This window comes from Coregonus lavaretus, assembly GCF_964263955.1.
Source record: "Coregonus lavaretus genome assembly, chromosome: 35".
NCBI lineage: Eukaryota > Metazoa > Chordata > Actinopteri > Salmoniformes > Salmonidae > Coregonus > Coregonus lavaretus.
This window is the reverse complement of record NC_140022.1, coordinates 5,487,752-5,505,243: the sequence shown is the minus strand read 5'-3', so window position 1 is coordinate 5,505,243 and position 17,492 is coordinate 5,487,752. Positions and strand designations below refer to the sequence as shown.

Sequence of the window (17,492 nt, the reverse complement as noted above, 5' to 3'; positions counted from 1 at the left end):
TTTCACTGTCCAATAAGAACAACACATATACCAAGCACCTATCATCTACGTTTATCCCTATAGATCTAACCAATCTACGAAGGGTAGCGTTGATAATAGAGGCCAATCAGGACCTGTGGTGTTTCGTGTCCGGTGCAGCAAGGGGTCGCAACGTCTGCCGGCTTTCCTTTCCGCGGTCTCGCTTGGCTGAGCTCTTTCTGGATCTCACTGCAATGGCGGAGCAGCAGCAGTTCTACAGCTTGCTGGGCAACCTGATGAGCCCTGACAACGACATCAGGAAACAGTCCGAGGTATGCTCTCAAAATATACTGTGTAGGACGATAGCACGACAGTTGATAACAACGCGTTGAGGCTACACGCTAGAGCTAGTCAATTTGCGATTAGCCCAGCCCACGTGTGAAGCCGAAGTGGACTAGTCTGCAGCTAACTAGTTGGCTAACAAATGTAGCATGGGAAAATTGCTAAATTAATATAAGCAAGACCGGAAGGCTTCTTAAAAAAATAGTTGAAAGACCCTTCTCTAGCTGTAGCTAGCTAACACGACAGTCTCGCTCATTTGGATTGAACTCATTAGCTAGTTACATAGCTAGCAAGTTAATTATAGACTCATTGATATGCACATCACGTCGGTTAGCTAGCTCAAATCAAATCAAATCAAATCAAATTTTATTGGTCACATGCGCCGAATACAACAGGTGCAGACATTACAGTGAAATGCTTACTTACAGCCCTTAACCAACAGTGCATTTATTTTAAACAAAAAAGTAAGAATAAAACAACAACAAAAAAGTGTTGAGAAAAAAAAGAGCAGAAGTAAAAAATAAAGTGACAGTAGGGAGGCTATATATACAATAGAATAAAGTGACAGTAGGGAGGCTATATATACAGGGGGGTACCGTTGCATAGTCAATGTGCGGGGGCACCGGCTAGTTGAGGTAATATGTACATGTGGGTAGAGTTAAAGTGACTATGCATAAATACTTAACAGAGTAGCAGCAGCGTAAAAAGGATGGGGTGGGGGGGCAGTGCAAATAGTCCGGGTAGCCATGATTAGCTGTTCAGGAGTCTTATGGCTTGGGGGTAGAAGCTGTTGAGAAGTCTTTTGGACCTAGACTTGGCACTCCGGTACCGCTTGCCGTGCGGTAGCAGAGAGAACAGTCTATGACTAGGGTGACTGGAGTCTTTGACAATTTTGAGGGCCTTCCTCTGACACCGCCTGGTATAGAGGTCCTGGATGGCAGGGAGCTTTGCCCCAGTGATGTACTGGGCCGTACGCACTACCCTCTGTAGTGCCTTGCGGTCAGAGGCCAAGCAGTTGCCATACCAGGCGGTGATGCAACCAGTCAGGATGCTCTCGATGGTGCAGCTGTAGAATTTTTTGAGGATCTGAGGACCCATGCCAAATCTTTTTAGTCTCCTGAGGGGGAATAGGCTTTGTCGTGCCCTCTTCACGACTGTCTTGGTGTGTTTGGACCATGATATCACGTCGGTTAGCTAGCTGCTACTAGTTTAAGTACTTCTATTTTTATTTTTTTTAGGTAGTTAGCTATCTTTGTTCCGCACCTGAAGAGTTAAGAAATCTACCGAAGTAGCTAGCTAATAACGGCAACGTTAATCGACAAGTTAAAATATTATTTGGGCCCCAGTAGGAAATGTAGCTAACGTTAGCTAGTTAGTCAACTACTAGCAATGTTGCAAAACATTTTATAGACCGAAGCTACAAACAACTGTTAGTTAGCTCGCTTACTCGCTAGGTAATGTCAGCTGGTGTGACGATGCATAACTTTAGTTACGAGATGGCTAACAATCTAGTTAGCTATACAGGCGTTATACGCGCCAGCTAATCTACAACTATAAAATACTAAAAAGCTAGTTAGCTAGTTACAATTTAACCAGAAACAAGTGCATAATTCATTAGGCCAATCAGGACATGTGGGCTTTTTGTGTCAGGTGCGAGGGGTCGTAACTAGGTCGTTATCTAACACTGTAGTTAACTAGCTAGCTTGGTAAGTATGCATCTTTCATGTGAGCACGCCTGTATTAGAATGAGTGTAATCCACACATCTAACTGGTCAGTTGTGTAGCTAGTTAGTCTGAGACCAGGCTATCCATAAAGATTACTATCACTGACACTATCTACCAGGATTAGCAGCTAACGTTAATTATCTTGTTTCCCACTGTGATTATAAATACGTATCCGTGATAAAGCCGAGCTCGGATCCGTAGCGCATTGTTATGGACGGTCACTTCATCAGGGCTCTGACACTGCATTCAAGTTTAACTATTGAATCTTATCGCACTCATCCCCCACCAGCGGTCAGCACTTTCCTTTATGAAAGACAATGAGTGTCTGCAGCGATGGTTAAGCTCATCGGAATCCTTTAGTCACACAGAGAGAACGTAATGATGACCAGGATTCTATCTACTGGACAGCAGGGATAGAATAAAACAACTTTTAGATTCAATGGGTTCATTTTTAATATTGTTTTTGGTCAATGTTATGGGAATTGTCACCTGCTGCGAAGATGCTCAGCGCAAGACATAATCAGTCATTAACCTAAAACTTTATATCATACCAAGAAATCCAAACCAAGAGGTTCATGGTGCAGAAACCAATTATCCAGCAACAGCCCCCCAAACATTCCTGTCATAGTGTTAATAACCAGATGTCAGACAGCTGCTGCATTAGACAAACAACTAATGAGTAGCTTCTAGTTAAAATGACAATTCATATTACTCTAACTTCTTTTGCCCTAAGGAAGATTTTTATAGATAACACCAATTTCCATCTATGATCCCCAACGCACCTCCATTATCAGGCCAATCGCTTTCAGGAGAACACGTTAATGCTTCCTTTAACTGACTCATTCTCTCTCTTTGCAGGAAGCTTATGACACCATCCCCGGTCAGACAAAGATCACATTTTTGCTGCAGGCCATCAGAGATGCAGACTGTGCAGAAGAGGTTTGTTACATTTTAGTCATTTAGCAGACGCTCTTATCCAAAGCGACATAGAGGAGCAATTCGGGTTAAGCGCTTTGCTCAAGGGGACATTGACAGATTTCTCTTTGTCCGCTCAGGGATTTCAACCAGCGACCTTCCGGTTACTGGCCCAACGCTCTAACCGCTAGGCTACTTGCCGCCCATTGTTGACTCTTAAAGATGAACATTGTCTGAGGGGGGAGAATGAGTTAATGTAAACAAGCCTTGTAAGGACATTAGTCACAAGACAAAGCTGTGTCACAGTACTTTTCTAGCCAAATTCTTATTGCATAATACCGTTGTCGGGCAGCATCCATTCTATCTTAGGAATTCTGTGTAGTCATTTCAGCTTCCGAGAGTATTCCTCTTGCATTGCATCAGCTCAAATACCCCAAATTGTTTGATGTGCTAACACCAACCTGCACAGTAATACTTTAGACCTATTGCTCATACCTGGCAGTTGTCACATCACTTTGGTCGTGCTCCCCTGCTCAGACATTGCTGACAAATGCCAGATCTAACAGCGCCTGGATTGGGATTTTATGTAACTGCACAGTCGATGTGGCACGCAACAATTGGTTGATGAATGCAACGTGGTACACAACAATTGGTTGACGCATGCAACGTCTGAGCAGGGGAACATGATCAGTGTGACAGTCATGTTTGAGTGTCAGTGAGTTGTCCTCTTGACATTTTATTCAGGTTAGGTTGTGATTGCTCAGCTGCATCCGTTAGCTGTCTCTCTAGGCCCCTCTGTCTGCATCCCAAATTACACCCTATTCCCTATATTGTGCACTACTTTTGACGGTGGGCACTGGTTAAAAGTAGTGCACTGAATGGGCTGTGCGGCCTGGCCCTCCATGCCCCTCTCTCTGGTGACAGTATTTATAGAGCTGTGAAATGGGAACGCTACCAGGAACACCATACCTCTGTTGCCTACTTGAAACGTTTAGATCTTTGTTTCAGATATCCCCTTGTGCAAAACATAGCTGTCATTGTCTCAATGTCAGACAACTTGTGTCCATGTATTGTTTTTCAAATAGTCCCTTTTGTGATATCTACATGGCAGGGTTAAGGACAGGGGGTTGGCAAGGGAGACTCATTATGGCGCACCTTTGACCGAACAAAACTGTGGACTTTAATTGTGCTAAACTTGTTGATTTGATCAAATGGAGGCGTTGACCTCTGGTGTAACCATTCAATGTTTCCCCCTCCCCCAGGTCAAGACGATGGCGGCGGTGCTGCTGCGCCGGCTGCTGTCGTCCTCCTTCGAGGAGATCTACCCCGGCCTGACGGTGGACATGCAGACGGCCATCAAGACAGAGCTGGTCACAAGCATCCAGACAGAGGCCTCGCCCAACATCCGCAAGAAGGTCGCCGACATCGCTGCAGAGCTCTGCCGCAACCTCCTAGGTAGGTTAGGGGACAGCTGAGGGGGATCTACAGTTGAACTGTTGGACCATGCACAACCTTTATTTTTTATTTTTATATAAACTTTTTAAAACTATGAAACACTTTAGCTGTGTCCTCTTGGAGATTGATCTTGACAGCTCGATAAGCTCAGTGGTGTATACTAGATTCTCTCACTGTCTTTACATGGTTCCTGTAGATGATGATGGAAACAACCAGTGGCCAGAACTGCTCAAGTTCCTGTTTGACTCGGTCAACTCTGACAACGTTGGCCTGAGAGAGGCTGCCCTGCATATATTCTGGTGAGAAACCCAACCCGTTACCCTCCTAAGACGTCATGATTTGTTGATCTGTGTTCTTCTAGGATGAAGTGAGTATAGCCTATGCGGCCTTTGTCATAAAACTCACTGTTCTCTCTTGTTTTCCTCTGTAGGAACTTCCCAGGTATCTTTGGCAACCAGCAGCAGCACTACATGGAGGTGATCAAGAGGATGCTGGTACAGTGTATGCAGGACCAGGAGAACCCGCAGGTGAGTGCCATGCAGGGGCAACACTCCACACCTCCATTTGAATAGGAAATTATAACTCTGCAGACACTTTCAGCTTTCAAAGTCACTCCAACTCCTGTGTCTTGTTTAGGTACATTGTTTAAATGCCTTAAGCTCTGTCAAGGACGTTGCAGGGGCTTCATTTCACTGGCTTAGTTTCACACAAATGAATAGTAAATTAAAGCATGACAGAATGTTATGTGGATGATCTGCATCTTTCACAGTAACACTCAAGCTGTTGCATGTCTTGTGTATGCAACATTTTAATACATGGGGTAAAAATTGAGGAAGGAAAACTCTGAACTGGTCTTAAAGTGGTAGTATCATTGATCATTGTCTTCCTTATTAACCCCCCCCCCCCCCCCCCCCCCCCCCCCCCCTGTAGATCCGTACCCTGGCTGCCCGTGCTGCAGCCTCCTTCGTCCTGTCCAACGAGGGCAACACCGCCCTGCTGAAGCACTTCTCTGACCTGCTGCCAGGCATCCTGCAGGTGAGACAGGAACCCCACGTCTGGTCTAGAGAAATTGGCTTCTTCCAGTCAAATCACTAACAGATGTACCCTAACATATCATCTGACATCAATGATCTGTTAGCGATTTAATAATGAATCCTTCTCAGATTAATCTGTAGATGTGAGGTGCTATTTTATTGTAATGTTATTTTTGGTTGAAGTAGCTTTACTCATGCCACTGGTGTAACTCTGCCTCTCTCTGTCTCTGGTAAGGCGGTGAATGAGTCGTGCTACCAGGGAGATGACTCTGTGCTGAAGTCTCTGGTGGAGATAGCTGACACGGCCCCCAAGTACCTGCGGCCCAACCTGGAGGCCACCCTTCAGCTCAGCCTGAAGCTGTGTGCTGACACCAACCTGACCAACATGCAGAGGCAGCTGGCCCTGGAGGTCATCGTCACGCTGTCCGAGACCGCCGCCGCCATGCTGAGGAAACACACCGCCATCGTGGCATCCAGCGGTGAGTGATGGACAAATCGCCCCGTCTTTCATTGCCCCAGTCTGGTGTCTGAGGTGTACTGATTGGCTTTTAAGATGAATGTCTGGTCACTCAGATGTACTTTGTAAGGGATGGCAGGAAGCAAGTACATTTTCTCTCCATGAGAGTTGAAGTACACAGAGTGGAGATTCAGTCAATCCATGCTGTCAGAATTAAATGGATGCAGCTAAAGGAAATGTTATTTTGGGAAGTGTTGTATGAATCATCACACTTTCGTGTGCTGTAGCACTTCAAAGTGCTATTTCAGTCTCTCAAAGAATCCTTTTGACTGCAGGCTAAAAATGCAGCTGAATAGTTATTTTTTTCTTCAGGTTTAAGAATTGTCTCAGCAACAGAAGCTAGCATTTAGTTTGGCGTTTTGAGTCCCCATTGGGTAATTTAGTCCAAATGTGGAAAAATATTGGTAGTTGACTAAGTGTTCACCATTGTTTATTGTGTCCTCAGAAATGGTCACAGTAACCAACTCAATCATGTATTGGTGTGGTGTGTGTCTGTGTAGTTCCCCAGATGCTGGCTATGATGGTGGATCTGGAGGAGGATGAGGAGTGGTCTATGGCTGACGAGCTGGAGGACGATGACTTTGACAGGTACGGCCTCGCTACCATAGAAATGATGGCATAATGGGTGGACTGGCGGCTATTGCGAGTCTACTCATAGAGTAGCAAAGCAGGAAGTGTACCATCAATCTGTGCTGTGGTTTGATTCAGCTCAACTGACGTTACAAAAAATACATACCATTGCATGTCCCACATCAATTAGCATAATTGGAATCAACATTCTACATTAACATGGAAATTATTGCATCACAATACCAGGCAGCCATTGTGAATGTACCCATAAGTGTACCAGTCAAATTGCCAGGGTTAGAGGGTCCAAGCCTGTTCTATTCATTTTATTTCTATGCTAGCTACATCACAATCACACAATCTTCAACTGGTACAGCCTACAAAACCAGTTTTTCCTGGACTGCTGATAATGCATACTGCAAGATAATTTACCCTAGCAAAAATGGTTATAGCTCATACAAACGGTTCAAAGGTGATTGATGGAAGGCATATTCTGGCCATGGTAATGCAGGATGGGCATGTTGACTTTTTTATGTCTGTTTCACAGCAATGCAGTTGCAGGAGAGAGTGCTCTGGACAGAATGGCCTGTGGGCTGGGAGGAAAGATCGTGCTACCCATGATCAAGCAGCACATCATGACTATGCTGCAGAACCGTAAGTCTTCTCCTCACGTCAAACACTTCTATTACATCAGTCATATCCAGAATGACTAACAGTCCACGCATTCAACGACATGTTGTAGTGGATTCAACAACATATTATATACACTACAAGTAGACCCTCTTCGAAGTGGCCTCAATCATCAGAATCATGTACGCTAGGTGGCAGGTATGAACCGGCTGTGATGTTGCCTAGCAACACGCCAGTAACTGTATGTTTGTGTGTCAGCTGACTGGAAGTACCGCCACGCCGGCCTCATGGCTCTGTCTGCCATCGGGGAGGGCTGCCACCAGCAGATGGAGGCCATCCTCAACGAGATCGTCAGCTTCGTGCTGCTGTTCTGTCAGGACCCTGTAAGTTTATTCAACCAATCAAATGCATTAATGTATAGTATATGTCATCTATCCTGGTTTTGGAAGCACCCTGCTCTACCGACTGAGCTACAGTCTATAAAGCCCTTTGTATATCAGCAGTTGTCACAAAGTACTTTTTAATTCTGTTTAACATTGAAGTTGTTGTGGTTTCTCCTTGATGGGATTTGTTTACCCTTTGTCTCTGTTTCCAGCACCCCAGAGTCCGCTATGCTGCGTGTAACGCCATCGGGCAGATGGCCACCGATTTCGCCCCCACCTTCCAAAAGAAATTCCACGATAAGGTATAATGGATTTTTCCACACCGGCACTGTTTGTCAAACTGGATTATGAGAACACATTCATTGTTTTTACATAGGCACTTTCTTTACAAGAGATGGTAAAACTGTCAAACAGGCTCTTAGGCCTGCACAGCTTATCAAACTCATCTCTGGTGCTAATTTATATTGTGTTTGTCACCTCAGCTGACCTTTGACCCTGTGCCCTCCTCTCCCCCCAGGTGATCTCTGCCCTACTGCAGACCATGGAGGACCAGACCAACCCACGTGTCCAGGCCCACGCTGCCGCGGCCCTCATCAACTTCACTGAGGACTGCCCCAAGTCCCTCCTTATCCCCTACCTGGACAGCCTGGTCCAGCACCTACATGTCATCATGGTGGCCAAACTACAGGAGGTACGTCTGTTGTTTTTCTCTGTCTTTGTGTGCATATATGAAAAACATTTAAACCCAAATGGTATTTCTCTGCGACAGTCCTCTGACTTAGTAGTAAAACCCTTTGGGATATGAGAGGTCTGTTCTCCACCACGGGCTTCTCTCGCTGTAGGAACCTGTTACTTAATGTCAGACTACATTTACAATCAAATGTCTATTTGAAATCCGTGAAGGCGCTTCAGCTTTGAGTGTTACCAGTCTCTTTTGGAAAGAAAAATACACATCTTGGTTGATTTCAAACCATGTCCGTCTGTGTAATCGGTTTTGCAGCGCAAACCCTTATCAAGATCTACGTCTTTGTAAATGTGCCTCGGTAGGTCATGATCAATGACCATGTTAAGTTGTGAATGCATTAAGCCAGTGAATTACTCAACTAGGCAATAAGCTAATAAAACCCTCCTCTCTGTCCACCATGCCCAGCTGATCCAAAAGGGCACCAAGCTGGTTCTAGAGCAGGTGGTGACGTCCATAGCGTCTGTGGCGGACACGGCCGAGGAGAAGTTTGTTCCCTACTACGACCTGTTCATGCCCTCCCTCAAACACATCGTGGAGAACGCCGTGCAGAAGGAACTGAGGCTGCTCAGGGGGAAGACCATCGAGTGTATCAGCCTCATCGGCCTGGCCGTCGGCAAGGACAAGGTACACACCCCACACACACTGTTGTCAAGAATTGCAGCCAGGTATACATGCTCATACATAAAGTGTCTCCTACTCTCCATCCATTTTGTATTTGTCTATTAGGTGAAACGTTTGCTGATTGCTCTTCTTTCCCTCTGTCTCAGTTCATGCCTGATGCGTCAGCTGTGATGCAGCTGCTGCTGAAGACCCAGACAGACTTCAATGACCTGGAGGATGACGACCCACAGGTAAGTTTACAGATAGAAGTGTGTTGTCTAGAATGGATATGATTATCTGTCAGAACGGGGGAATGTTGTCGGCTCTATTCGTTACATTTCTACCTGCAACGTTTTGGGAACTGAACACACGGCTGGGTTATGTTCAGTAGAGAGCACTGTAGTGAAACGTTTTGCAACCGAAATCGAAAATCTGTGTTATTGGGCATGTTCAAGTAGTGCCTCCATTGTTCCTGGTTTTAAAATGTTATTATATATTTTTTTACTTTAGTTTATTTAGTAAATATTTTCTTAACTGCTTTGTTGGTTAAGGGCTTGTAAGTAAGCATTTCACGGTAAGGGCTACACCTGTTTGTATTCGGCGCATGTGACAACTAAAAGGTGATTTGAAACGGTTTTCTCCATACTAAACGAACCCCTGGTTGTCTGTTCCCTCAGATCTCCTACATGATCTCGGCATGGGCTAGGATGTGTAAGATCCTGGGGAAGGAGTTCCAGCAGTACCTGCCTGTGGTCATGGGGCCCCTCATGAAGACTGCCTCCATCAAGCCAGAGGTGGCCCTCCTGGACAGTAAGTTCTATGCTGTTGGTATCACAGTAGACCCATATAGAACATTGCAGGGTTCCCAGAGTCCATGAAATCATTAGCCAGAGGTGTCGTAATAGAATTGCTATTATTGAAGTCCAAACACGATGGGAAATGCAGTTCAACTGGCTTGTGGGAAGAGTAGTGCAGCGGTGTCCTGCGGCTAGCTAAGCCCGTTTGTTTCCCTCCCCAGCCCAGGACATGGAGAACATGTCAGAGGATGACGGATGGGAGTTTGTGAACCTGGGAGACCAGCAGAGCTTCGGCATCAAGACAGCCGGTCTGGAAGAGAAGGCCACCGCCTGCCAGATGCTGGTGAGACTGGGCGAGGGGCTAGTGCTGCTCACACAACCATCTAACTTCATTTAAACATGGATACCGTACTGCTTTAGATTTGAAGTCATTTCCAGTTCAGGGATTGGATGAATTTCAATTGTCATCCTTGACACTACCCAAACTCTGGTTTCAGGCTAACCCTGTCTCACTCCCAAGACAGAAAAATCTGTCTTGCATTTTAATAAACTAAGCATGTGTTCACAGGTCTTCTTTCTAAAAGCCTGTTTCCCTGTGTTCTCCAGGTGTGCTATGCCAAAGAGTTGAAGGAAGGGTTCGTGGAGTACACAGAACAGGTGGTCAAGCTGATGGTTCCTCTGCTCAAGTTCTACTTCCATGATGATATCCTTTTTATGGGAGCGCTCACTATTCTATTGAAGACTGTTGTTGGCTGGCTGGGCTAGCTGTGGTAGTGCTGTGGGTGTGACCGTTGTGGTTGGTCCTTGACTGTCCTGTCTCTACGTGTGCGGGTGGCAGCAGCAGAGTCCATGCCCCTGCTGTTGGAGTGTGCGCGGGTGCGAGGCCCAGACTACCTCACACAGATGTGGCACTTCATGTGCGACGCCCTCATCAAGGCCATTGGCACAGAGCCGGACTCGGACGTCCTATCAGAAATCATGCATTCGTTTGCCAAGGTAACCAACCGTCCCCGTCCCACATAGGCTCAGTTTATCGTTTCTGTAGAATGTAGCATTTCCACACAAATTCACACATCTGTTATGAATTTAAGTTTAATTTTATTTATTCAGTGTTTTTTATGTGGTGAGATTCACTTTTAATCTCCTGCGCTGCTACAACAAGCACCTATAGTCTTTACTCTATGCTCTGTGGTTGCCCTCCAGTGCATTGAGTTAATGGGAGAGGGCTGCCTGAACAACGAGCACTTTGAAGAGCTGGGAGGGATCCTGAAAGGGAAGCTTGAGGAACACTTTAAGAACCAGGAGCTGAGACAGGCCAAACGACAGGATGAGGACTACGACGAGGGGATGGAGGAAACTTTACAAGACGAGGTGAGCATTCCTCACGATGGGCCTTCTGAGCATTTGCATGAATTGTTAGATGCAAAGTAATGTTACTTGGTGTTAAACGTTAACATTTGCAGCAATACTGATGTGAGCCATGTCATGTTGGTAGTCTAACTGTCCAATTGCAGTGTTTTGTGTGTTCACACTCTAGAATGAATCAACCTATTTCTGCCTTGTCTTGCATGATGCGTTTCTGCGTGAGCCAACAGTTTTCTGTTCCATTTCCCTTGGCAGTGTTTCCTACCATGTGATTGTTGTGTGTTCTCTGCAGGATGAAAACGATGTGTACATACTGACCAAAGTGTCAGATATTTTGCACTCTGTGTTCAGCAGTTACAAGGAACAAGTGCTGCCCTGGTTTGAGCAGCTTCTACAGCTCATCGTACAGCTTGTGGTGAGTATCGTTCCATCAGTCACTCCGATGGACAGACATGAACTTGGTCCTGGATCGTGTTCATTAGGGCACACCGTAACAACCTAGTGAACTAGCATTTCTAGTCTTCCCTGTTTCAGCCTGTTTTCTTCTGTTTGGTGCCTAATGAACACAACCACGTAGGTGGGGTCACATTGGTGTGCCACAAAATGTGGGATTTAATCAAAAGAAGCTTGGTGCCGTTGATGTCACAGAGCTGACCTTTGACCTCTTGTTGTCTCCAGTGTCCTAGCAGGCCATGGGCAGACAGGCAGTGGGGTCTGTGCATCTTTGACGACGTGGTCGAGCACTGCAGCCCCTCTTCCTTTAAATACGCAGACTACTTCCTGCGGCCCATGGCCCAGTCCCTGTGTGACACCAGCCCTGAGGTGAGACAAGCTGCAGCCTACGGCGTGGGAGTCATGGCTCAGTACGGAGGAGAGAACTACCGACCCTTCTGCACAGGTACCAGACACAATCAGGGATATGTTCTCTACCTCCTGTCTATCCATCTACAGTGCCTTCAGAAAGTATTCACACACCTTGACTTTTTCCACATTTTGTTGTTACAGGGTGGGATTAACATGTATTTAAAAAAAAAATTGTCAACGATGTACACAAACTCATGTCAAAAAGTGGAAGAAATAAATTTGTAGTAAAGAAAAATTTAACGCAAATATATAAGGTCCCTTGTAGCTCAGTTGGTAGAGCATGGCGCTTGCAACGCCAGGGTTGTGGGTTCGTTTCCCACGGGGGGCCAGTATGAAAATGTATACACTCACTAACTGTACTCTGGATAAGAGCGTCTGCTAAATGATGTAAATATAACGTATTCAACCCCCTGAGTCAGTACATGTTAGAGCTGTGAGTCTTTCTCGGTGAGCTTTGCACACCTCGATTTTATAATATTTGCCCACTAAAAAAATTATTAAAGCTCCGTCAAGTTGTTTGTTGATAATTGCTAGACAGAGATAGCCATAGATTTTCAAGCCAATTTCAGTCAACTGTAAGGTGAATTTGTCTCCAGTTTCTGTTGGAAAGCAGACAACCAGCGGTATTCCATTTATTTTCATCCTAAAAAAACTCCCTAGTCCTTGCCAATGACATCATACCCATAACATGATGCAGCAAACACGTGCTTGAAAATATGAAGTGATGTGTTGTATTTGCCCCCAAACAACATAACGCTTTGAATTCAGGACATAAAGTTAATTTCTTTCTTTTTGTAGTTTTACTTTAGTGCCTTATTGCAAACAGGATGCATGTCTTGGAATATTTGTATTCTGTTCATGCTTCCTTTTCACTCTGTCATTTAGCTTAGTATTGTGGAGTAACTACAGTGTTGATCCATCGTCAGTTTTCGCCTATCACAGCCATTACACTCTTAACTGTTTTAGTCACCATTGGCCTCTTGGTGAAATCCCTGAGCGGTTTCCTTCCTCTCCGGCAACTGAGTTAGGAAGGACACCTGTATCTTGTGGGTGTATTGATACGCCATCCAAATTGTAATTAATAACTTCCCCATGCTCAAACAGATATTTAAGGTCTGCTTTGTTATTGTTACCCATTTACTGATAGGTACCTTTCTTTGTGGTTGAATCTGTTTGAAATTCACTGCTCGACTGGGGAACCTTACAATTATCTGTCTGTGGGGTACAGAAATGAGGTTGTCGTTAAATTATGTTACATACTATTATTGCACACGGTGAGTCTTATGCAACTTATTTTGACTTACATTTTAGTCATTTAGCAGACGCTCTTATCCAGAGCGACTTACAGTTAGTGAGTGCATACATTTTTATACTGGAATCGAACCCACAACCCTGGCGTTGCAAACGCCATGCCGCTACATCCCTGCCGGCCATTCCCTCCCCTACCCTGGACGACGCTGGACCAATTGTGCGCCGCCCCATGGGTCTCCCGGTCGCAGCCGGCTACGACAGAGCCTGGATTCGAACCAGGATCTCTAGTGGCACAGCTAGCACTGCAATGCAGTGCCTTAGACCACTGCGCCACTCAGTGGTCTAAGTCTTGTTAAGCACATCTTTACTCCTGAACTTATTTAGGCTTGCCATAACAATGGGGTTGAATACTTTTTGACTTGAGACATTTCAGCTTTTCATTTTTAGTTAATTTGTAAAAATGTGTAAACAATTCCACATTATGGAGTATTGTGTGTGCGTAGGCTAGTGATATTCGATTTAATACATTTTAAATTCAGGCTGTAATGCAACAAAATGTGGAAAAAGTCAAGGGGTATGAATACTTTATGAAGGCACTATGTATCTATCTAGGAATATGTTGGCTCTTCCACCCAAATAGCATCATTGATATATTTTTGACTATATTGAACCTAGTTGATGGGCAAACCATGATTTGGACATGCTCCCTTGGCTACAGCCCACTATGGATAGCAACAAGAATTTAAGAGTTATGTTACCTGCACTGCTTATTGCACATTCTACATGAGGGCCTTGACATTTGAGTGTATCTGTCTTTCTATCCCCTCCTGACTGGTTATGGACTCTGCTCTCTTCTCCAGAGGCCCTGCCCCTACTGGTGGGAGTGATCCAGTCTCCAGACTCCAAGGTCAAGGAGAATGTCAACGCCACAGAGAACTGCATCTCAGCCGTGGGCAAGGTCATGAGGTTCAGGCCCGAGTGTGCCAACGTCAACGAGATCCTTCCCCATTGGCTCTCCTGGCTGCCACTCAACGAAGACAAGGAGGAAGCTGTGCACACCTTCGACTTCCTGTGTGACCTTATTGAAAGGTGGGGGACTGACTTTACTGATTTGGGTTGTTCATTAGGCTCCGAACGGTAGTTAACTAACAAATGGGGAGTAACTAATTGAACTTAGCCAATAAGAAATGTTTTATTTAGCTTTCTGTTGCTACAAGTTTAGACATTTTCCATTGTGTCGCCTAATGAATGTGACCCGAGTGTTGCAGTTGATATGTTGTAGATGTTGTTCTCTTTTGTTAATAATGTATTTTCCTCCCAACAGCAACAATCCTATTGTCCTCGGACCAGACAATGCAAATCTTCCCAAGATATTCCAGATCATCGCTGAAGGGGTCACAAACGAGTCTGTTAAGAGTGAGGATGCATGCAGCAAGAGATTGGCAAATGTCATCCGTCAAGTGCAGGTCAGCTATTGCTCTGCTTGCCAAAGTTACCTTTTGTTCTATCTAGAAACTTCTGCTTTTGATCAATCAAATTGTGCAAAACAATGAGGAATACTGAATCTTGACTTGAACCAAACAGGTTAATTTGAAACACCTTGTCAGTGTCCCACATTGAAATCCAGGTCCAGTCTAGTCTGTCAGCAGTTTCTTCATCTAAAAAGGTATTGTGTTCCTCTACCCCCCAGGGTTCTGGAGGACTGTGGACACAGTGTGTAGCGATGCTGAATGAGACGCAACAGAAGGCCATCCAGGACCTCCTCAACACCGCTTGAGAAGCCTTATCCCCTTAGTTTGTTGGAAAGCAACAAAATCATGTTTAAACATCTAGCTCCTGGATCTCCTCCTTTCTAGATCACCACCTCCTTTTCCAGCTCTGATCTGTAGCGTGTGTGTGGACTTCACTGCAGCCTCTTGCCGCCCTCCCCCCCCCCCCCCTCCCTATCCCCTCAGTCAGTCTCCCCTGCACTCGACTAACTGTAGGGACCGGGTTGGTTTGTCTCTGAGCGACAGACTCCGCCCCCTCCATAGGATGACCCTTCACCTTTTTAAATCAGTAATGCGTCGACAACGCCCCCTGGAGCGGACTATACCCTCTTCTTGAATCCAGACGGTTGGAGCGTTGTTGGCCTCACCTGCGCAAAGGGAACACAAACACAAGTATTAATCCAGTTTCTTCGCCATCCTGTTAAACTGTTCAGAAATATCTGGTTTTATGATGAAATTGACTTAACCCTTTCACGATAAGTTTGACTGGTGTAGTTGTGCTCTGTGGAACCATGTGAAAATGTCATGTTTACCCAGGTGTAAGAAACTCCTAGAAGTGTCAGACTTGGTAGGACCCAGCCGTTGTATGAGGAGGAGTCTTGACTGGGGAATAGAAGAGGTGGGAGTGTGTACATGTCATGGGGTGACCACTTCCTGCCTCTAGGAATTCACGGTTATTCTATATATTATTTCTTTTGTCTAGGCTTTTTTTTGTTTCTTTCTGAAGGCGCCCCACAGTGGCACCTGGAGGAAACAGCCTCTGTATGCCATCTGCTCACTGATCTGAATCTGTCTATTCTCAGACTAACAGCATGTGTGTCAGTGGCTAACTCGCACTCTCCTTTAAATAAATGATAGTGAGAGGAAATCATTATTGTCCGTCTGGGAGATTTAAAACAAACACCTAAAGGGGTTATTTTCCTACTCTTGAAACCCTGTATAGAGGTAGAAGGGTAGGTTTGTTTTTCATGAAGGTTTACACCCATTGAATATGAATGAGGAAAGTTGGTTTAGGATTGTTAATGGTGTCTTTGCCACGATGTGCTGGGTTATGGACATGTAGAAGCATGATTAGAATTTCTTAAGGTGTGCAACAATCCTCAGCTAAGATTTGGTTTAGAACCTTAACACCCCTGCAGGTATTTGGTGGATTCCAACAATATCAACAATAAAATTCACATTGACAGAATTGAGGTATTTGTCATTAATTCATCTTTGTGTGCATGCACATGCATGGGTTTTCACTTTCACTGCGAAGTTGGCTTATTATACTGAACAAAAATATACATGCAACAATTAAAGATTTTACTGCGTTACAGTTCATATAAGGAAAATGTGTCAATTGAAACACACAGACCCTAATCTATGGATTTCGCATGACTGGGAATACAGATATCTGTTGGTCAGATACATTAAAAAAAAAAAAAAAAAAAAAGTTTATCGTTGCTCAGAACCAGTCGGTATCTGGTGTGACCACCTTTTGACTCATGCATCGCGACACATTTCTGCATGCTAAATGACGTAAATGTAAATAGTTGATCAGGCTGTAGATTGTGGAATGTTGCCCCACGCTTCAGTGGCTGTGCGAAGTTGCTGGATATTGGCTGGAAATTGAACACGTTGTCGATCCAGAGCATCCTAAACACACTCAATAGGTGACATGTCTGAGTATGCAGGCTATGGAAGAACTGGGACGTTTTCAGATCCAGGAATTGTGTACAGATCCTTGCGACATGGGCAGTGTATCATGCTGAAACATGAGGTGATGGCTGCGGCAATGGGCCTCAGGATCTCTTCACCGTATATTTGTACATTAAAATTGCCATTGATAAAATGCAAATGTTGTCGGTAGCTTATGCCTGCCCATACCATAACCCCACCGCCCACCACGGGGCGCTGTACTCACTGTGAACAGAGTGGCCTTCGAAGGTGAACATTTGCATACTGAAGTCTGATCAAGATCCTGGTGAGGACGACGAGCGCGCAAATGAGCTTCCCTGAGACTGTTCCTGACAGTTAGTGCAGATATTCTTCGGTTGTGCAAAGCCAGTTTCATAAACTGTCTGGCTGGCTGGTCTCAGACGATCGCAGGTGAAGAAGCCAGATGTGGAGGTCCTGGGCTGGCGAGGTTACGCGTAGTCTGCGGTTGTGAGGCCGGTTGGAAGTACTGCCAAATTCTCTAAAATGACGGATGTGGTTTATGGTAGAGAAATTAACATTAAATTCTTTGGCTACTTGGTGGAAATTCCTGCAGTCAGCATGCCAATTGCACGCTCCCACCGAATTTGAGACATCTGTGGCATTGTGTTGTGACAAAACTGCACATTTTAAAGTGGCCTTTTATTGTCCCCAGCACAAGGTACATCTGTGTTATGATCATGCTGTTTAGTCAGCTTCTTGATATGCCACACCTGTCAGGTGGCTGGATTATCTTGGCAGAAGTGAAATGCTAATTAACAGCGATGTAAACACATTTCTGCATATTAAAAATTTCTGGGAATTTGTATTTCATGGGACCAACACTTTACATGTTGCCTTTAGATTTGTTCAATATACATCTACTGAATAAGGAGTT

The 17,492-nt window shown here is 45.0% G+C and overlaps 1 protein-coding gene across 1 annotated transcript; it reads left to right on the top strand.

Annotated features, from left to right (window-relative positions):
- Positions 1 to 140: 140 nt before the first annotated feature.
- kpnb3 (karyopherin (importin) beta 3) lies at positions 141 to 16,106 on the top strand. Its single transcript, XM_084152861.1, has 24 exons — positions 141 to 290; positions 2,884 to 2,964; positions 4,203 to 4,395; positions 4,592 to 4,694; positions 4,826 to 4,922; positions 5,326 to 5,430; positions 5,665 to 5,908; positions 6,447 to 6,534; positions 7,061 to 7,167; positions 7,402 to 7,526; positions 7,739 to 7,828; positions 8,044 to 8,217; positions 8,677 to 8,895; positions 9,039 to 9,122; positions 9,549 to 9,681; positions 9,890 to 10,011; positions 10,275 to 10,371; positions 10,492 to 10,664; positions 10,872 to 11,039; positions 11,326 to 11,448; positions 11,712 to 11,931; positions 14,009 to 14,237; positions 14,473 to 14,614; positions 14,839 to 16,106. Exons 1-24 carry the CDS (start codon positions 213 to 215, stop codon positions 14,923 to 14,925), a joined length of 3,282 nt encoding a protein of 1,093 aa, XP_084008987.1. The 5' UTR covers positions 141 to 212; the 3' UTR covers positions 14,926 to 16,106.
- The last annotated feature ends 1,386 nt before the right edge of the window (positions 16,107 to 17,492 follow it).

Excerpts from the sequence above, each read along its gene's own strand:
- kpnb3 (XM_084152861.1), top strand. The coding sequence starts at position 213 with ATGGCGGAGCAGCAGCAGTTCTACAGCTTGCTGGGCAACCTGATGAGC. Across the intron at positions 291-2,883 it reads ACATCAGGAAACAGTCCGAG|GAAGCTTATGACACCATCCC; the intron begins GTATGCTCTCAA and ends CTCTCTTTGCAG. Across the intron at positions 11,040-11,325 it reads AGGAAACTTTACAAGACGAG|GATGAAAACGATGTGTACAT; the intron begins GTGAGCATTCCT and ends TGTTCTCTGCAG.